Here is a 19097-nt window from a genome sequence, read left to right on the forward strand (position 1 = left end):
CCCCGAGAGACCCGCCCGCCAGCGGCCGCGCGACCCGAGGCCCGCCTCCCGGCACCAGAGGCAGAGGAGAGCCCGCCCGCCGGCACCTCAGACAGCCCCTGGCCGGTCCTCCAGCCTTCCACCGAGAGGAAGGAGAGAGCGTCCCCGGAAACCACCGACACTGTCGGCTAGAGCGACCCGTGCGCGCAGCCCTTCCGCGTCCGCCTCAATGGTGCTGTACTTTGGAGAAGGGTCGGCTGGCTGGCCCCGAGCTTAGGCTGCTGGTCTCCGGAGGATAACATTTGGAGCTTCTAAATTAGCACTGACCCTGAGGTTAGTGAAAAACGCCGCCGGAATGTGGAGGCCCTGACTCAGGGCCAAGAAGCGAAGTCCGGAACAGGAACTCGCATGAAGGGAAAGGAGCCAGGCGCCTTGGAAACGCTTTTCAAGGAAGTCAACTAATGTAGTAGTCAACTAATGTACTCCAAAGACGGGTAGATAAGTAAAATAGCCTCCTCTGCGACAACGTGGCAAGAGGGACAAAGACTTAGGTACTAAAGCGTTGGAGAAATACATGAATAATGGCAGGAAGAACTTGTGATAGGGAGGTAATTTATAAATCAGCTCCATCCTTTTCTGCTTGTGTCCCATTTGTCACGGAGTAGAAATTTAATATGGTTCTCAAGGGAACGTAACTTCTCCTAATTGAAACACCCTGTTGAAAAGCTTTACTTCCTGGCTTCTAAATTGAAGTTTATGGCTAGGGAATGATACTTTGTACTCCCACGGAGCCATGGACCGTGGTTATTTGTATCTATGACAGATTGCAAGTCATTTGCACACTTTTTTTTTTTAAGAGGTCTCACTCTCTGGACCAAGTTTGTTTGGTATACATTATGTAGCCCCGGTGGGCCTTGGTTACAAATGTGCGTCCCCATACCTAGATAAATAGGTAAATCCAGTCTTTAAAGATTATTGAAACCACATATAATCCCATAAAAGTAAACAGAATATAGAGGAAAATGACTTTTCTTTTTGAGACAGGGTCTCACGTAGCCAGGCTGGCACTGAACTCAATGTGTAACGTTGAACCCCTGACCCTCCTACCTTCACCTCTCAAGCTATAACTACAGGCATGCACCACCATACCTGACTTTAGAAAATACATTTGATGTTTAGTTTCCACCAGAGTCTCACTGACCAACACGGGCTGGCTTTGAACTCACTTTGTACCCCAGGTTGGCCTGGAACTATTGATCCTTTCGTTTCTGTCTCCTGAGTGCTAGAATTGCATACAGTGTACACCATCATACCCAGCCATATCAATTGTTTCTACTACTACACATTCTAAGTAATGTTTTGCTAATTATAGTGTGCAAAGTCATTTTAAATATTGGCGTAGTGCATACTCATTTAATTTACTGACAGATGCTGGACTGTTTTAGTATACAGAGCCAGTATTATGAAGAGAACAAATGGCATGTTTTTTTATTATTATTTCCATGGAATAAAGGATCCAAAATTAAAGTATTAAAGCAAATATATGCAAGATTTTAAGGTTTTGGTGTGCATTGTCAAGTTGCCTTCTAGAAAAAAAAAATATGTGAATTTATATCGTTGTTCTTTCCTAGTTCTGAGGCTCCAGGCACAATGACTCAAGCAGAAATTAAACTTTGCTCTTTATTGCTGCAAGAGCATTTTGGTGAGATTGTGGAAAAAATTGGAGTCCACCTAATCAGAACTGGCAGCCAGCCTCTTAGAATAATTGTCCGTGACACAAAAACATCCCTGGACCAGGTATGTTTAGATAATACCAGTTTGCTCTCTTTTGCTTCTTTAGTTCATTTCCTTCAGCCACCTTTTAACAGTGGTACTCCTTCCCCTAGAAAATAAAAATAAAGAAGCCTGCCCTATGATCAGAACCACCATGGGGTGGGGTGGGGGTGTGGAATTGTACTTAGGCCCCAGCGTGCTGCTCCTCAGAGTGTCCTTAGCTCGTCTTTGCTGTCTCCATGCCATACTCATTCATTCACAGTAAGTCTGCTAATCTGGCACTGCCTTTGAGGAATAAAAATGATAGGCAAAACAGGTCAGTTGTGACGTGAAAGATTTTTGTTGTAGTCCTGACTGAGGAGGTAGCTCAGTTGGGGGAGTGACTTCATAGCATGTAGAATGTTCTGGTTTGATCTCCAACACTTCATAAAACTGGGTGTGGTGATTTCTGTTTATGATCCCAGCACTTGAAAGGTGAAAGCTCGAAGTTCAAGGTCATTCTCAGCTACGGAACAAGTATAGGGCTACCTTGGGCTCCGTGAGACCCTGATTCAAAATGGAAAACTAGAAGAAAGACAGATCAAGGATATTCTCTTGATCTCTTCCACTGACATTTGATTCTTATTAACTACACTAATACAAAGAGGAAGTAAGAGCCTATGTGCAGTCAAGTCAAATTCAGTCCCTGTCCTGTCATGGCGGGAACTGGCCCAGGTGGCTGCCACAACAAGTTCTGCTGTTCATGGGCCCTGGGTCCCCTGCCCTGGGACCTGGGGATAAGTTTGGCTGCAGACATTGTACTCTAGGCACAGGAGTCCTTGGTGCAGACAAGAGGCAGGTCCTGTTGGGATGGGTCTGTGTTGTTTCAACTCAGACCCAGTTTAAAAATAAGTGCAAAAAGATTCAGAAAACTCTTGGCTAGTGATCGGATGCTTCCTAAGCTGTCGGGGGTGGGCAGTATTGCCATCAGTCATGAGCCACGTAGCTCCAGGTCTTTCTTCTCTTTCTTTGGGTCCCATCTAGGTGAAAAAAGCCCTTTGTGTCCTCATCCACCATAACCTGGTGATCTATCGTGTGCATAAGCGCAGTGTGGTGGAATATGAAGCCCAGTGTAGCCGGGTGTTGCGAATGCTTCGGTATCCCCGGTACATCTATACTACCAAAACGCTGTACAGTGACACCGGCGAGCTGATTGTTGAGGAGCTCCTGTTGAATGGCAAAATGACAATGTCGGCTGTGGTGAAGAAAGTAGCAGACCGACTCACGGAGACCATGGAGGGTCAGTACTGGGTCTACAGCTCTGAGCGAAAGCCTAGGTTGGCTGGCAACGCTGTTCTCTTAGGCCCTCTCACCTGCCTCTTTCCTCCTGTCGTACAGATGGCAAGACCATGGACTACGCTGAGGTATCAAATGCATTTATGCGACTGGCAGACACACACTTTGTACAGCGCTGTCCTCTGGTTCCTGCCCCTGGCAGTTCTGACCCTGAGCCACCACCACTTGCCCCGACCCTTGTCATTAATGAAAGGGACATGTACCTAGTTCCTAAACTGAACTTGATAGGTAAGGAATTTTCATCCTTGAACTGTGTTTTGCCCTAATTGTGGATTCTTCTTGACTGATTTTTTTTTATGTGAATGAACATGTGATTGTTGACCAGGTACTTGCTGTGTGCCAGTCACTGTAGTTTGTAATATGGAAATAATGGAAAACCCGTGTTCCCTTCCTAGAAGACATTATCAGTCACAGAGATAGGTTATACACCATGATAAGGGCTGTGGAGAAGTTAGGTATGGAGGAACTGATTTGTGAAGTGAGTGAAGGCTTATGCTTTTCTAAGAAAGTGAAATTTGATCTGGATCTTGATGAAGAAGTAAGCGATAGAAGATGATTTTAGTTTGGTTTTTGTTTAGTTTGGTTTGGTTTGGTTTTTCGAGACAGGGTTTCTCTCTGTCGCTTTGCAGCCTGTCCTGGAACTGTTTCTGTAGACCAGGCTAGCCTCAAACTCAGAGAGATCCACCTGCCTCTGCCTCTGCCTCCCAAGTGCTGGGATTAAAGGTGTGTGTCACCACCACCCAGCAAAGATGAGGTTTTGTTTTGTTTTTTTTTTTGCGGCGGGGGTGGGGGGGGTTGTTTTGTTTGTTTGTTTGTTTGGGTTTTTTTGTTTGGGTTTATTTTCTTTTCTTTTTTGGTTTTTTTTCAAGATAAGGTTTCTCTGTAGCTTTGGGAACCTGTCCTAGAACTAGCTCTTGTAGACCAGGCTGGCCTCAAACTCACAGAGATCCACTTGCCCCTGCCTCCAAAGTACTAGTATTAAAGGTGTGTGTCTCCACTGCCTAGCCAAGATGAGTATTTTTAAGACTAGTGTATAATAAGAAAAAGAAACTGAGCATTAAAGAAAGTGAAAGGTCATTGTTGAAGCAAAGCGAGCAAAGTTCAGAGAAACTTGAAAGAAGGCGAGAACATGGAGGAACTAGATAAACACGGCATTGTAGAGTATCTGTTCTTTAACCTAAGAGCAAAGGGAGACTACTCAGGTTTTAAGCAGGAACGTGACATGATCTGACTTACATTGTAAACTGTCTCATAAAGGCTGAAAGGATAGGGCAAAGGTAAGTGAGACAGACTAACGAGAAAGTAGATATAGAAGCTGTAAGAAGACAAGTATTGCTGGGCAGTGGTGGCACATGCCCTTAATTCCAGCACCCAGGAAACAGAGGCAGGCGAATCTCTGTGTGGTCAAGGCCAGTTCCAGGACAGCCAGGGTTGTTACACAAAGAAACCCTGTCTCCAAAAACAAAAATAAGAAAAGTATCAAGAATGACGTCTGTGTGTCTGACCTGCACCCATGGGATCGTAATGGTGCCTTTCACTGAAAGGACACATAGGAGGGCAGGCAGTTTGATGGCGAGGGCTATGCTTTTTATTCCTTCCTTCCTTCCTTCCTTCCTTTCTTCCTTTTTTCTTTATTTTTTCTTTGAATAATTTATTTTTATTTTATATGCATTGATGTTTTACCTGCATGTGTGTCTGTGTGAGGGTGTCGGATCCCCTGGAACAGAAGTTAGATGCAAACAATCGTGAGCTCCTGTGTGGGAACTGAGAAACCCAGATTTTCTGAAACAACAGCCAGTGCTCTTAAGCACTGAGCCATTTCTCTAGCCCCAGGATTTTTTCCTGATTTTTTATTTTATTTTCTTTGGTTTTGGTTTTTGGCTTTTGGTTTTTTTTTCCCCCCTCAGTTTTTCAAGAGAAGTTCTCACTATGTAGCTCCAGCTATCATAGAACTCACTTTGTAGACCAGGCTGGCCTGGAACTCACTCTGTAGACCAGGCTGGCCTGAAACTCAGAGATCCACCTGCCTCTGCCTCCCCAATACTGGGATTACCCAACTTTAAGACTGGATTTTTTAAAACATCCTGAGTTTTAGATGATACCCTCATTGATTTGAGTTTCTTACAGCTCCTTGGTCTCCTAAACAGCTCTAACTTGAGGCAGCTACATACGTCTCTGGGATAAAAGGCACTGGCTTCATTTCTTGTCATCACATGATATATAATCTAATCGTGCAGTATTTTATTTGGCAGGAAAAGGTAAGAGAAGGAGATCATCTGATGAAGATGCTGCTGGAGAGCCCAAGGCCAAGAAACCAAAATGCCCAGATGACAAAGAGGTAATAATGGGGCTTTCTGATTAGTGGTCCTCACCCTGGAGCCACCCAGAAACAGCCCTTGGATAACAAGCGCCAACAGAACCTAAATGTTTCTGGCTAAGAAGGAATAGGATTATGAGCTTCAGTAAATGTTGGTCAGGAATAGACCAATGGAAATGGAATTCTATTACCTCCTCTGCTTATTTCTACCCTGCCCTCTTTTTACCAAGGAACAGTGAGAACGCCTGAGAGCGGGAGGGACTTCGTGGAAGAAATGTCCCATTCCCTTCTGAGGCTAACTTATTTCACTGTAAAATGGGACCAACTTACACAAAAGAGGAAGCAGGGCTAGTGTGGTATTGCATCCCTTTAGCCCCAGCACTTGGGATGCAGAGCCAGGAAGATCTCTGTGAGTTCAAGGCCAGCCTGGTCTACATAGTGAGTTCCAGAGCAGTCAAGGCTACCCAGGGAGACCTTGTCTCAAAAAGAGAAGAGAGACTTTGGCCAGGAATGCAGCCCAACTGTTAGTTAGCTTGCCTGGCATGAGTGAGGTCTGAATTTGATTCCCCAGTACCAAATAAAACCAGAAGTGGTCCCCATTGTGATAACCCACGCCTTTAATCACAGCACTTGGAGGAGAGACCAGCAGATCTCTGTGAATTAGAAGCCAGTCTGGTCAACATAATAAGTTCCAGAACAGCCAGAGCTACACAGTGAGACCCTGTCTCAAACAAAACAAACCATAAGTGGGTGATGCACAACTATAATTCCAGCACTCAGAAGGTAGAGGCAAGAGAATCAGAAGTTTAGGGTTATCCTTGGCTACAAAGTAAGTCTAAGGCCATCCTGGGTTACATGAAACCCTACCCCCACCAAAAAGAAAAAAGAAAGAAACTTAGATAAAGTTCAAGATTTCAGTATGGCAGGAACACATAGACCTATGAGGATTAGTGGTGAGGCCTAAGTCTAGAAAAATGTGTTTAAGCCTGAACTGTTATGTGCACCCCTATAAAGATGGCTAATGAACATCTCAAACCAAGTATGGTGGTGCATGCTTTGTATCCCAGTACTAGAGAGACTGATACAGGAGGATTGCTGCAAATTCAAGACCAGCCTATTACATAAGAAGACCCTATTTTTAAACAAATTAAAATAAAATAAAATAAAAAAGCATTTCAAAAACATGGCCAGGAGCTGGGGCAATAATTCGGAAGGTAAATCAGCTGCTGCACAGGCATGAGAAACTAGAACCCACTTAGAGCCAGGTGTGGTAGCTCACATCTCTAATCCAGGTGTTCCTGAGATGAGACAGGAGCCAGTGAATCTCCTGAAGCTCACAGGCCAGCTGTCCTGCTATATAAAGAATCAAAGAGACCCTGTCTCAGAGCAAGATAGAATTTGAAGACTGACCCCTGAAGTTGTTCTTTGCTCTCCACACACACGCTATGGCACACATAGTACCATACATGCATACACACACCGTCCACCCATACCTAGATGTAGAATTAATCACATATACTCCCAACAGAAAAAGAAATTAGCATAACCAACACAGAATAATTGATTTCCCATTCCCATATACCTGCCCCTCCTAAGCCTCCTTTTGTTTTTAAATAACAGATACTACCATAAGTTTAGGCAAATCCTTGAAATTCTTATATCTCACTAATACATATCAGCCCAATTTCCAAAATTTTCTTTTATCCAGCTAATTCTTACCTTTGCTGTTCTCTCCCTAGTCTAAGCGACTATATTATCTCTTTGTGTGTGTTTAGAGGGGGATTATATGTACATGTGTTGGTACACATGCCTGTGCAGATACACACTGGAGCCACAGGAGAGCATCAGATGGTCTCTAGCAATCCCTACTTATCCTTTGAGGCATGTTCTCTCCCTGAACCTGGGTCTTGTGGGTTCGTTGTTGTTTGTTTGTTTTTCTTGACCCCAACAACCCTTTGCTCTTACAGTGCTGAAATTACAGGCATGTATGAGATCACGTCTGACTTGTTATGTGGGTGCTGGGGTTCAAACTCAGGTACTAATGGTTGTACAACAAATGCTTTTATCTACTGAGCCATCTCCCTAGCCCCCAAGACTATCATCTCTTGTCAGCACTTCTCCAGACTCTTCCCAGTGTTCTCCCTCCTTGCATTCTTACCCATTTAATGACCAGAAGTACTTTTTAGCTAGGTGTAGTGGTAAATGCCTGTAATCCTAGCACTTGGGAGATAGAGGCAAGAAGATCTAGAGTTCATGGTCACCCTCAGTTATGTAGTAAGTTCAGTGCTAGCCTGAGCTACATGAGACCCTGGCTAAAAAAAAGAAGAAAAAAGCCAAGCTAAGGGCTATTAAAAGCTACAAATTTGATCTACAAATGTTAGTCTTCAGGCTATGGATATGGCCCAACCCAAAATCACAGGAAGGTCCCTGGGGCTCACTAGCCATCCTGGCCTACTTGGTAAGTTCAAACTTCAGGAGAGACACTATCTCAGAAAACAACAAAAGTAGATGTCTATGGTCTAGAAAGATCTTCACTGTTAAGAGCACCTCCTATTCTTCCAGAAGACCAGAACTAGATTCCTAACACCTGTGTCTGTAATTCATCACCTTCTGGCCACCTTGGACCCCCACACACATGCGGCAGACGCACATAGAAAGAAATCTTGAGGGGCTGGAGAGATAGTTCAGCAGTTAAGCGCACTTGCCTTTGCAGAGGACCCAGGTTTGGTTCCTATCACCCACATGATAGCTTAAAACTATCTGTAACTCCAGTCCCAGGGGATCTAATATCCACTTCTGGAGTACACAGACACCAAGCATGCACTTGCTACAGATACATACATGTATGTTTGAGGGTAATGGACAAGAATTAACAGGAAACAAGAGGAAAGTGAGTTCGGGAACTTGAGTTAGAATTTACCAGGGCACACTAACCCATACTCTTGAATTCTTTTTCTCTAACCCATTTATTTGCCACAGTATATCAAAACAAATGGAACTTTAAAAATCTAAAATCTTTTTTTTGGGGGGGGGAGTTTTTTTTATTATATTTAATGAGCTCTACATTTTTCTCTGCTCCCCTCCCTACCTCTCCACCTCCCCTCTTCAATCCTCCCCAAAGGTCCCCATGCTCCCAATTTACTCAGGAGATCTTGTCTTTTTCTGCTTTCTACTTCCCATGTAGATTAGATCTATGTGAGTCTCTCTTAGTGTCCATATTGTTGTCTAAGTTCTCTGGGGTTGTGGCTTATAGGCTGACTTTCTTTGCTTTATGGTTAAAAACCACCTATGAGTGAGTACATGTGATAATTGTCTTCCTGTGTCTGGGTTACCTCACTCAAAATAATGTTCTCTAGCTCCATCCATTTTCCTGCAAAATTCAAGCTGTTGTTATTTTTTTCTGCTGTGTAATACTCCATTGTGTAAATGTACCACATTTTTTTTATCCATTCTTTGATCGAGGGGCATTTAGGTTGCTTCCAGGTTCAGGTTATGAGTTTTGTGCATGGTGATATATATGGGTCTATTTTCATTTTTCTACATGTTGATATCCAGTTATGCCAGCATCACTTATTAAATATGCTTTCTTTTTTCCATTTGATATTTTTTGCTTCTTTATCAAATATCAGGTGTTCAAAGATGTGTGGATTGATATCTGGGTCTTCTATTCAGTTCCATTGGTCCTTCTGTCTGTTCTTATGCCAATACCAGGCTGTTTTCAGTACTGTAATTCTGTAGTAGAGTTTGAAGTCAAGGATTGTGATGCCTCCAGAAGTTCTTTTATTGCCCAGGATTGTTTTGGCTACCCTGGGTTTTTTACTTCTCCAAATGAAGTTGAGTACCGTTCTTTCGAGGTCTTTGAAGAATTTTGCTAGGATTTTGATGGGCATTGTGTTGAATCTGTAAATTGCGTTTGGTAAGATTGCCATTTTTACTATATTGATTCTGCTTACCCAAGAGCATGGGAGGTCTTTCCACTTTCTGGTATTTTCTTCAATTTCTTTCTTCAAAGATTTAAAGTTCTTGTCATACAAGTCTTCCACTCTTTTTATTAGAGTTACTCCAAGATATTTTATGCTATTTGTGGCTATTGTGAAGGGTGTTGATTCTCTGATTTCTTCCTCAGCCCTTTTATCATCTGTGTACAGGAGGGCTACTGATTTTTTTTTAATTAATCTTGTGTCCTGCTACATTGCTGAAAGTATTTATGAGTTGTAGAAGTTCCTTGGTAGAATTTTCGGGATCATTTATGTAAACTATCATATCATCAGCAAACAGTGAGCGTTCAATTCTTCTTTTTCAATTTGTATCCCCTTGATTTTCTTTTTGTGTCTTATTGCTCTAGCTAGGACCTCAAGAACTATATTGAATAGATATGGAGAGCGTGGACAATCTTGTTCCTGATTTCAGTGGAATCGCTGGGAGTTTCTCTCCATTTATTTTGATGTTGCTGTTGGCTTGCTGTATATTGCCTTAATTATGTTTAGGTATGTTCCTTGTATCCCTGCTCTTTCCAAGACCTTTATAATGAAGGGATGTTGTATTTTGTCAAATGCTTTTTTGGCATCTAATGAGATGATCATGTGGTTTTTATTTTTCAACTTGTTTATATGGTGAATTACGTTGACAGATTTTCGTATGTTGAACCATCCCTGCATCTGTGGGATAAAGCCGACTTGGTCATGGTGGATGATGGTTCTGATGTGTTCTTGGATTCAATTTGCTAATATTTTATTTAGTATTTTTGCATCAATGTTCATGAGTGAGATTGGTCTGTAATTCTCTTTCTTAGTATTGTCTTTCTGTGGTTTGGGTATCAGGGTAATTGTAGCCTTATAAAAAGAGTTTGACAATGTTCCCTCTGTTTCTATTGTGTGGAATAATTTGAGGAGTATTGGTATTAGTTCTCTTTGAAAGTTCTGTAGAATTCTGAGCTGAAACCATCTGGTCTTGGGCTTTTTTTGGTTGGGAGGCTTTTGATGACAGTTTCTATTTCTTCAGCAGTTATAGGTCTGTTTAATTTGCTTGTGTGGTCTTGATTTAATTTTGGTAAGTGATATTTATCCAGAAAGTTGTCCATTTCCTTTAATTTTTTTTCCAATTTTGTGGAGTACAGGTTTTCAAAATATGACCCAATGATCCTCTGTATTCCCTTCGTGTCTGTTCTTTTCATTTCTGATTTTGTTAATTTGGATAATCTCTCTCTGCCTTTTGGTTAGTTTGGATAAAAGTTTATCTATTTTGTTGAAAAATCTAAAATTTTACATTGTGTTTTAATGTTTCTTCTCCTTTTCTCTTCTCAGCCCATTCCAGATGATGGGATTTATTGGCAAGTCAACCTTGAGAGATTCCACCAACACTTCTGTAACCAAGCAATTGTGAGTGCAGTTGCAAACCGAATGGACCAGGTAATGGACCAGTGTTCAGCAAGGAGTAAGGTCGATCATCCAGGTGGTTGTCAGATGTGGCCCCTGGTTCAGAGGCAGCGACAGTGAATTCTGAATTCTAGTTTATTTTTTCAGACAAGCAGTGAGATTGTGCGGACAATGCTGCGGATGAGTGAGATCACCACCCCCTCTAGTGCCCCGTATACCCAGCCACTGTCCTCTCATGAGGTATACTTCAATTTTCTTTTTTCAGTTTTTGTTTTGTTGTTGTGTTTGGGGTTTTGTTTTGTTTTGGTCTTTCTATGTAGCCCTGGATATCCTGGAACTTCCTGTGTTGCCCTGCTGTCACTGAAATCAGAGATTTACCTGCCTCTGCCTCCCCAGTGCTGAGTTCAGGGTCTGCACCAGCACTCCTGGTTCAGCTTCCCATCTCCGTGTTGGCTTCCTGATAGACACAGGTACTATAGCAGTTATTAGACACAGGTACTATAGCAGTTATTAGACACAGGTACTATAGCAGTTATTAGACACAGGTACTATAGCAGTTATTAGACACAGGTACTATAGCAGTTATTAGACACAGGTACTATAGCAGTTATTAGACACAGGTACTATAGCAGTTATTAGACGTAGCTTGTAGGCTTGTGTTGGTGCCTGTGCCTTAGGGCAAAGGGGTTTTCTCTTGTTTGGAGTGGAGCAAGAATTTCTTGGAAATGGTAAGACTAAAACGTTTAACCACTTAAGATCCAACTTTTTAAAATGTCAAGTCATTGGATCTGGAGATGTGGCTCAGTGTTTGAGGGCACTGGCTGCTTCTCCAGAGGACTCGGGCTCAGTTCTCAGCACACAAAGGCAGCGCCCAGGAGTCTGTAACTCCGACTCAAAGGGATCTTATTCCCACTTCTGGCTTCCCTGGGCACTGCACACATGATATACATACATTCATGCAGGCAAAGCATATACATGTAAGAAAATTTTTAAATAAAACCAGGCACGGTAGCACATGTCTTTAATCCCAGCATTCAGGACACAGAGGCAAGTGGATCTCTAAATTCAAGGCCAGACTGGTTTATAAAGTAACAGCCAGAGCTACACAAAGAAACTTTGTCTCAAAAAAACAAATGAGTAAATCTCCAAAAAAAAATCCTTAAGTCAAGTTAAATAACTGTCAAGTACAATTTATTTCTCATTGTTTTAAGATACTAGTAGCCAGGTGTGTTGACATCCCTGGACTCCTACCTATTCAGAAGGCTGCTGAGGATTGCTTGAGCTCAGGAGTTCAAAGCTAGGCTGGACAGCAGCAGGGAAAGCTGTCTTACCGTTATATATCTATATATGGGTTCTGATGAAAGCCTTGGCGGTTGAAACATTACATTTCTATTACTTTTATAATTATACTTATTTAAATGTTGTTACTATAATTTATATTGTTTCTAAATTTTTGTAATTGGTTAGTTTGAGGCAGGGTCTCTGCTGACATAGAACTTGCTCTGTAGACAAGGCTGGCCTCTGTCTCCCTGGTGCTATGATTAAAGGCCCTACTTCCTGAGTTCGTAACCCTTGTAAATTTCATGAGTTTCCTGAGCCTTGTAAGTTTTAGCTTCTAGAGTCTTAAGAGCCTCCCTGCAGAATGAAAGGTTTAACTTTGGAGGCTATGGCTACACAACAACCCATAATCTCCTAACCCAACCTTTGGGGTAGCCAGGATTAATTACAGGCACACAGCACTGTACTTGGTTAGTCTAATCATTCATCACTGGACATTTGGGTTGTTTCTATCAGAGTCTGACTATGTAGTGCTGGCTGTTTAGAATGCACTATGTAGATTAGCCCCAAACTCAGAGATCTGCCTGCCTCTGTTTCCCCAGTTCTGAGATTAAAGGCATGTGTCCCTCTCGGCCTTTCTTTTACTCTTATAAACAGTAATATATGAATTTTTTAGACATTTTTATGTTTTGAAATCTGAATTAGGACAGCTGGAGTGACATGTTAACAGTTCTGCATTCCCAGGCCCCACTTCCAGCATCCCCTTCTGTTCCACAGATCTTCAAGTCCCTGCCTGTTGGCTATAACATCTCTAAGCAAGTCCTCGATCAATACCTTACGCTGTTGGCAGATGACCCAGTAAGTCTTCCCCACCCACTTGGTCTGTTTATAATTTATCTCTGCCACTGAATCCTAATATTTCACTAGAGTCCTTTTGTCTGCTTAGCTGTCCCAGACAAAGTCGTCATTGTCTGGCAGGAGCTGTTTGCTTCAGAGTTGGTCTATAGGAAAGAATTAATCACTAGACTTTACATTCAATTAACACCATTCGCTCTCTTTTAACAGCTAGAGTTTATTGGAAAGTCTGGCGACAGCGGTGGAGGAATGTATGTCATCAGTATCCTTCCCAGCTGCCTGTTCTGTCAGGACCCCTGAGTTAGGAAACAGGGGTAACCTAGGAAAAATTGGTGGGGGTGTTCTTGGTTTTGTTGTTGTTGTTATTGAAACAGTCTCATGTTGCCTAGGCTGGTCTCGAACCCACTGCGTAGCTTAAATGTTAGCGCTGAAGCCCTGATCCTCTTGCCTCACTTCCCAAGTGCTGGAAGCAGAGGCGTGTGCCACCACAGGAAAGGAATTCGTCAATCCTAATATACTAAACAAGTTCAAAAATTGAAATAACTTTCTTAATTTTTCTGTGAATTTTCAGTGAGTTTTATTAATTAAAATATAAAAGCCTGGGACTGTCTGTAGTGATATTCATTTGTATTTTAATAAATAAAACTTGACTGAAGATCAGAATGCAAAACAGCTACACTAGTCAGCCATCCAGGCCCAGTGGTGGTGGTGCACACCTTTAATCCCAGCGCTAGAGAGGAATAGAAGGTGGGCTAAGACAGGAACTCGCTCTTCTTTCAATCTGAAAATTTCATAGAGGCAAGAGCTCTCTAGTGGCTGACTGCTTTGCTTTTCTGACCTTCAAGTTGAACCCCAGTATCTGTCTCTGGGTTTTTATTACTTGTGCTACAACTGTCGTTGCTTATAGCACCTCACACACATTGTGCAAAGCGCTGGACCAGATCACCAGCTCTGCAAGAGAGGAAGAAGGAAGTTGGTAGAGCTGAGGCAGAGAGCTAGGAAAGGGGAGAGTTGTGCTAACTGCTTACAGTTGGAGCAGTTTGGAGCCGAGGCAGAAAAGTCAAATGTTTCAAGTCAATCTGGGCTACATAGCAAGACCCTGTCTCACAAGAAGAAGAGAGGGGCTGGAGAGATGACTCAGTAGTTAAGAGCACTGATTGCTCTTCCAGGGGACCCAGGTTCAATCCCCAACACTCACATGGCAGCTAACAGCTGTCTGTAACTCCAAAATCTAATACCCTCAGACATACAGGCAAAACACTTATGCACATAAAGTAAAAATAAAAAATAAGTTTACTTAAGCAAAATCCTTCCAAATGTTAATATACTTATATATCATACATGAAATGTAAAAGGCAAAGTATTATTTAATTTTTAGTTATAAATTAGGAGTTTAGTCATGAAGCTAAGTTCATGATGATGAGGCCAAAACATTACTGAATGCCCTTAATCCTCTACATAAAGACCTCCATAAGGCATTAGCATCCCTGGCCACTGCGACTCTGGAGTCTGTCATCCAGGAGAGGTAAGAGGGCCACTGATTGGGGTTGGGCTCAGACACTTCCTCTCCACACCCCATTGGACAGGTAATTTGGTTTTGATGGCATACCCTGCCACACTTGGTCTCTTCTTTCCAGTAGAACTATTCTTCACTATAAAACTAATTCCTAGCTAGGCAAATTAACCAGCACCCAAAACTCTGTAATACAAGATCTGTGACACACAAAGTAGTTGGCATTTGGTGACAAGTTATGATTAACAGTACTATTACCAACTTCTGGAGCTGTAAAAGAACTCTGAGCACTGTTCCTCTCTACTCCTGACCCCACATGTGGATTAGTAAGTCCGTACTCTGAGACCAGGAGCTAAAGTATACCCTGTGGTTCTCTGTTCTTCCAGATTTGGGTCTCGCTGTGCCAGAATATTTCGTCTGGTATTGCAGAAGAAATACCTGGAGCAGAAGCAGGTGGAGGACTTTGCAATGATTCCTGCAAAGGAGGCAAAGGATATGTTGTATAAGATGCTCTCAGAAAACTTCATATCTCTCCAGGTAGCCACGGCTTTAGTAGAGAACTCCCACTATCACTCTAGGTGGCCACGGCTTTAGTAGAGAACTCCCACTATCACTCTAGGTGGCCACGGCTTTAGTAGCTGCTGTTCAGCATGGCTGGCCATGGCAGGAGAAACTCCTGAGGAAATTACTCTGGGTCCCCAGGCGGATACTATAGCCACCTCTGAAACAGAAGAAAAGAAAAAGATTAACACAGGCGTGGCAAACCCATATAGGATCGTGTAGAGTTTAACTGACTTGATAAGAGACAGATGACACTCAAGAAATCAGCTCACAGCTCTAACTCCCCTGCCCTATCCAGCCCATTATTCCTGAGAGCTTTAAATCTGTAATGGAGTAAGTAACTCATTCAACATATCTTGATTCTTGTAGAACTATGTTGGGGACCCTTTGAGGAAGCAGGTTGAATGGATTTTGGAGTCACTTCAAGCAGGTCAACCGCCGTCATTTTGTATCTGTAAAATGGCAGTGGATGATGCTGTAAGGACAGTGGTTTGGACCGGCTGTGGTAGTGTGTACCTATAATCCCTGTACAGGGCTGGAGAGTTGGCTCAGTGGTTAATAGCATTGCCTGTTCTTTTCAAAAGTCCTGAGTTCAATTCCTGGCAACCACATGGTGGCTCACAACCATCTGTAATGACGTCTGGTGCCCTCTTCTGGCCTGCAGACATAAACACAGACAGAATATTGTATACATAATAAATAAATAAATAAATAAATAAATATTTAAAAAATTAAAAATAAAAAGATGCCTATAATCCCAGTACAGTACAGAGGAGGCTGAGGCTGAAGGATTAAAAATTTGAGGCCAGCATATGCTTAACAGTATCATACTGTCTCAATTATTAATAAATAAAGTCTATTATGAAAATCAAATACAATCCACCTGGCCTGTGTAGAGTTTCCTCAGTAAATATTAATTGCTTTCTCTTTTATTCAGGATGCTGATAGAAAAATGGAAAGCTAGGTACCCTGCTTCATGTAGCTGATTATGTCATAAACAGAGTCACTACTGATTGGCCAGGAAAGCAAAGTATTAGAAATGAGGACTGACAGTGCCAGGTGGGTGGGGGTTTGCTTTACCAGTTCCAAAGAACAGTCTCTTTATCTCTGCGGACAAACAGGAAATTCCTAAAACCCCAGACCACGCGCCATCCAGGACCTTCTATTTGTACACCGTGAATGTGCTGTCGGCTGCCAGGATGCTGTTGCACAGGTGTTATAAGGTAACCCTGCGGGTTTTCTCCCATCCCTCGTAGATGGCCTCGCCCTTTTCCCTCACCACTCCACACCACTTAAACAGAACCATTGGCATTTCTTACCTGTCTTCTCTTTCCTCAGAGCATAGCCAACTTGATAGAAAGGCGGCAGTTTGAAACGAAGGAGAACAAGTGAGTGCGTCTCCATTGAATCTCCGCATTTCTCTTTTCCTCTCTCTCTGTCAGACATAGCTTGGTTTTTTTATTATTTTTCCACTGAACCAATAACTAAAACACTTATACATGGTGACAGTTCTCCTTTACCCGGTACCTCTGTGCCCCAGCACATTTTCACTTACATTCTTCAAGGTCCAAGCCTGAGGGAAACTTGCTCTAGAAATGGCAACAGTAGCCCAATACACAGTGAGTGGCATTGAGTCATAGGTTTGGGTTGGCATAGCCATGCCTTAGTTTACACTTGTTGACTATACCCCCAATTAAATACTTTCGCAAATTATGAGGCATGTGCTTGACCCCAGAGTTTAAGTGCAACTAAGAGGCAATAAATGTTTCAGGAACAAAGTTATGTTTGTGATTAAGTTATGGGCAGAGTCTGTAGCTGAAACATGGAAGGAAGGAACTGGCCTCTGAGATAGAGGGCAGGAGAATCTCAGAGATAAGGAAATACATCAAAGCTCTGTCTGTCTGATAGGCGGCTACTAGAAAAGTCTCAGAGGGTAGAAGCCATCATTGCATCAATGCAGGCCACGGGTGCAGAGGAGGTGCAGCTGCAGGAGATAGAGGAGATGATCACAGCCCCTGAGCGGCAGCAGCTGGAGACGCTGAAACGCAACGTTAACAAGTAAGTGGTGGGATCCAGACTCTGCTTGACGATGCCTTTCAAGCAAATACAATTCGCCGCCTAATCTCCTTCAGTTTAGTGAGCATACCTAAGTGTAGGGTCGCTTTCCTAGCCTAATTAAAAGAATTGAGCCTACCAGACTTGGTGGCACACGCCTTTAATCCCAACACTCCAGAGGCATAGATCTCTATGAGTTCGAGGCCAGCCTGATCCAGGACAGCCAGGGCTGTACTCTGTCATTCACCAAGTACTGAAAAATTTTACTTCAGCCTCAAGTCTGGCATTTCATCTTGGTTCTTCATTACCTCTTACCTAGAGCTTTGCAATAACTTTATCTTACAAACCATGTGTCACAATGCTCTTATGGCGTGTGTGTGTGTGTGGCTTTGTGTGTATTCTGGGACTCCAGCCTCAGTTCCTCCCTCACACTTGGATGGCAGGCAATTTACCCTCCAGTCCATCTCCCCAACCTTCAGGCTATTTATTGCCTTTAAAGTGGTTGACCGCATCCCTCTGCTAGTTGAAATGATTTGTTGGCTTCCTTGCTTGTGCACATGTTTGCCCATCCTTTGGTTTGGAAGGGTTATGTTTCCTGACTAAAGGTCTCATGTAGCCATACTAGCCTTGAACTGATTCTGCTGCTTCTACCACCTCCACCTCCAAAGTGCTGGGATTAACAAGTGTATGTCACCACACCTGGCTGAGATGATTTATTGATTTTTTTTTTTACAGTATAAAATCCAAATGCATTGCTGGGCCATGAGACCTTTCATAGTTTCATAGCAATATGCTTCCATCTTCATTTCCTTTTATTCATTAAGAGGGGTTGTATAAATTTATTAGTTCTAGTAATTTTTTTTTCTTTGTAACTTGCCTAATTGTCTTGACTATCACCTCCAGCAGAAGACTGGAAAGGACACTTTGGCATTGTTCCTGATCTAAGGAAGGAAACTTGAGTTCTTACCATTAAGTGTGGTGTTAGCTGTGGTTTTATCAGATTGGGGAAGTCCCTCACTCTTGTTGATTAACACTAACTCTTCACTTTCTCATGGTTTTAAAGCACACAGCTCTTAGAAGTGCTGTTCGTTCTCATGGTTGTAAGGAAAAGTAAGATGCTGCCTGTGGGGCTTCAGCAGCTGCACAGTGTCTGATGTGGGAGAAATATAGATGGAGGAAGGCTCTCCTGGTTCTCTTCTTTCCACACGCTCAGGAATGAGCAAGTAATTCTGCATGGCCGCACCCATGCCTCTAATCATGAATATACTAATGAGCATTAACCCCTGGCAAATGTCTCACTTTTTCACTCAGGTTGGATGCCAGTGAGATCCAGGTGGATGAAACCATCTTCTTGCTGGAGTCATACATCGAGAGCACCATGAAGAGACCGTGACCCAGAGGAAGCAGCGCTAGGATCAAACTCAGGGCCTTTCACATGCTAGTCAAGTGCTGTACCACTGAGCTACATCCCCAACCAGAAACCAACTTCCTTCTCAAAGATCTAGGAGACAGAACAACAAGAAGGTGCTTGGATGCATTCTTTCTTTAACCCTGATTGTCCTGGAACTTGCTCTGTAGACCAATCTGGCCTCAAACTCATTGGCAATCCGTCTTCCTCTGCCTCCTGAGTGCTGGAATTAAAAGAGTGTGCCATATCACCCAGCTAAGTTTCAGATTCTGAGCCCCCGTTTCTGTCTTTCCCTACTGTTCATGATACACCAAAAAGAGATTGACATATTTTGTAAAATTTGTTAATAGACTTATACCCATCACTATATTCTCTCACCAAATTCTTGCAATGGGAAGAACCTTAAATAAATTAGATTAATCATAAATTATATATGTCAGTTTTTATCAGGAAGTCATTGAGGGGCCAACAAGATGACTTACGGGGGTGACACACTTGCTGCTCAAGCATGAGGCCCTGACTCAGGAAGCTCAGTACCCATGTGAAATCTAGGTGTGATGCCTGTCACCCTAGACCTGGAGATGGACACATCTCTGGGATTCATTGGCTAGCGAGTCGAGACAAATTGATGAGCTTCGGGTTCAGTGA

General features: G+C 42.7%; 1 protein-coding gene and 1 non-coding gene across 4 annotated transcripts; both read left to right on the plus strand.

Moving 5' to 3' along the window:
* Nucleotides 1-138: 138 nt before the first annotated feature.
* Polr3c (RNA polymerase III subunit C) lies at nt 139-18876 on the plus strand. Of its 3 annotated transcripts, none has more exons than XM_085677952.2 (15): nt 139-312; nt 1611-1776; nt 2776-3031; nt 3130-3315; nt 5340-5425; nt 10708-10812; nt 10927-11019; nt 12835-12915; nt 13123-13174; nt 14377-14437; nt 14812-14962; nt 16108-16209; nt 16325-16374; nt 16895-17044; nt 18353-18876. In XM_085677952.2, the coding sequence occupies exons 2-15, from the start codon at nt 1630-1632 to the stop codon at nt 18432-18434; spliced, it is 1602 nt and encodes a 533-aa protein (XP_085534078.1). In that variant the 5' UTR covers nt 139-312; nt 1611-1629; the 3' UTR covers nt 18435-18876. The 3 variants fall into 3 exon arrangements, with proteins under 3 accessions (XP_085534078.1, XP_085534080.1, XP_085534079.1); XM_085677954.2 differs by lacking the exon at nt 139-312 and adding an exon at nt 327-587; XM_085677953.2 differs by lacking the exon at nt 139-312 and adding an exon at nt 327-530.
* On the plus strand, nt 2415-2550 carry LOC125409056 (small nucleolar RNA SNORA5). The gene has a single exon (XR_007234666.1). It is a non-coding gene; the product is annotated as a small nucleolar RNA SNORA5 (small nucleolar RNA).
* Nucleotides 18877-19097: the final 221 nt, after the last annotated feature.

Source organism: Myodes glareolus, chromosome 17, assembly GCF_982192425.1.
Source record: "Myodes glareolus chromosome 17, mMyoGla1.1, whole genome shotgun sequence".
Taxonomy (NCBI): Eukaryota; Metazoa; Chordata; class Mammalia; order Rodentia; family Cricetidae; genus Myodes; species Myodes glareolus.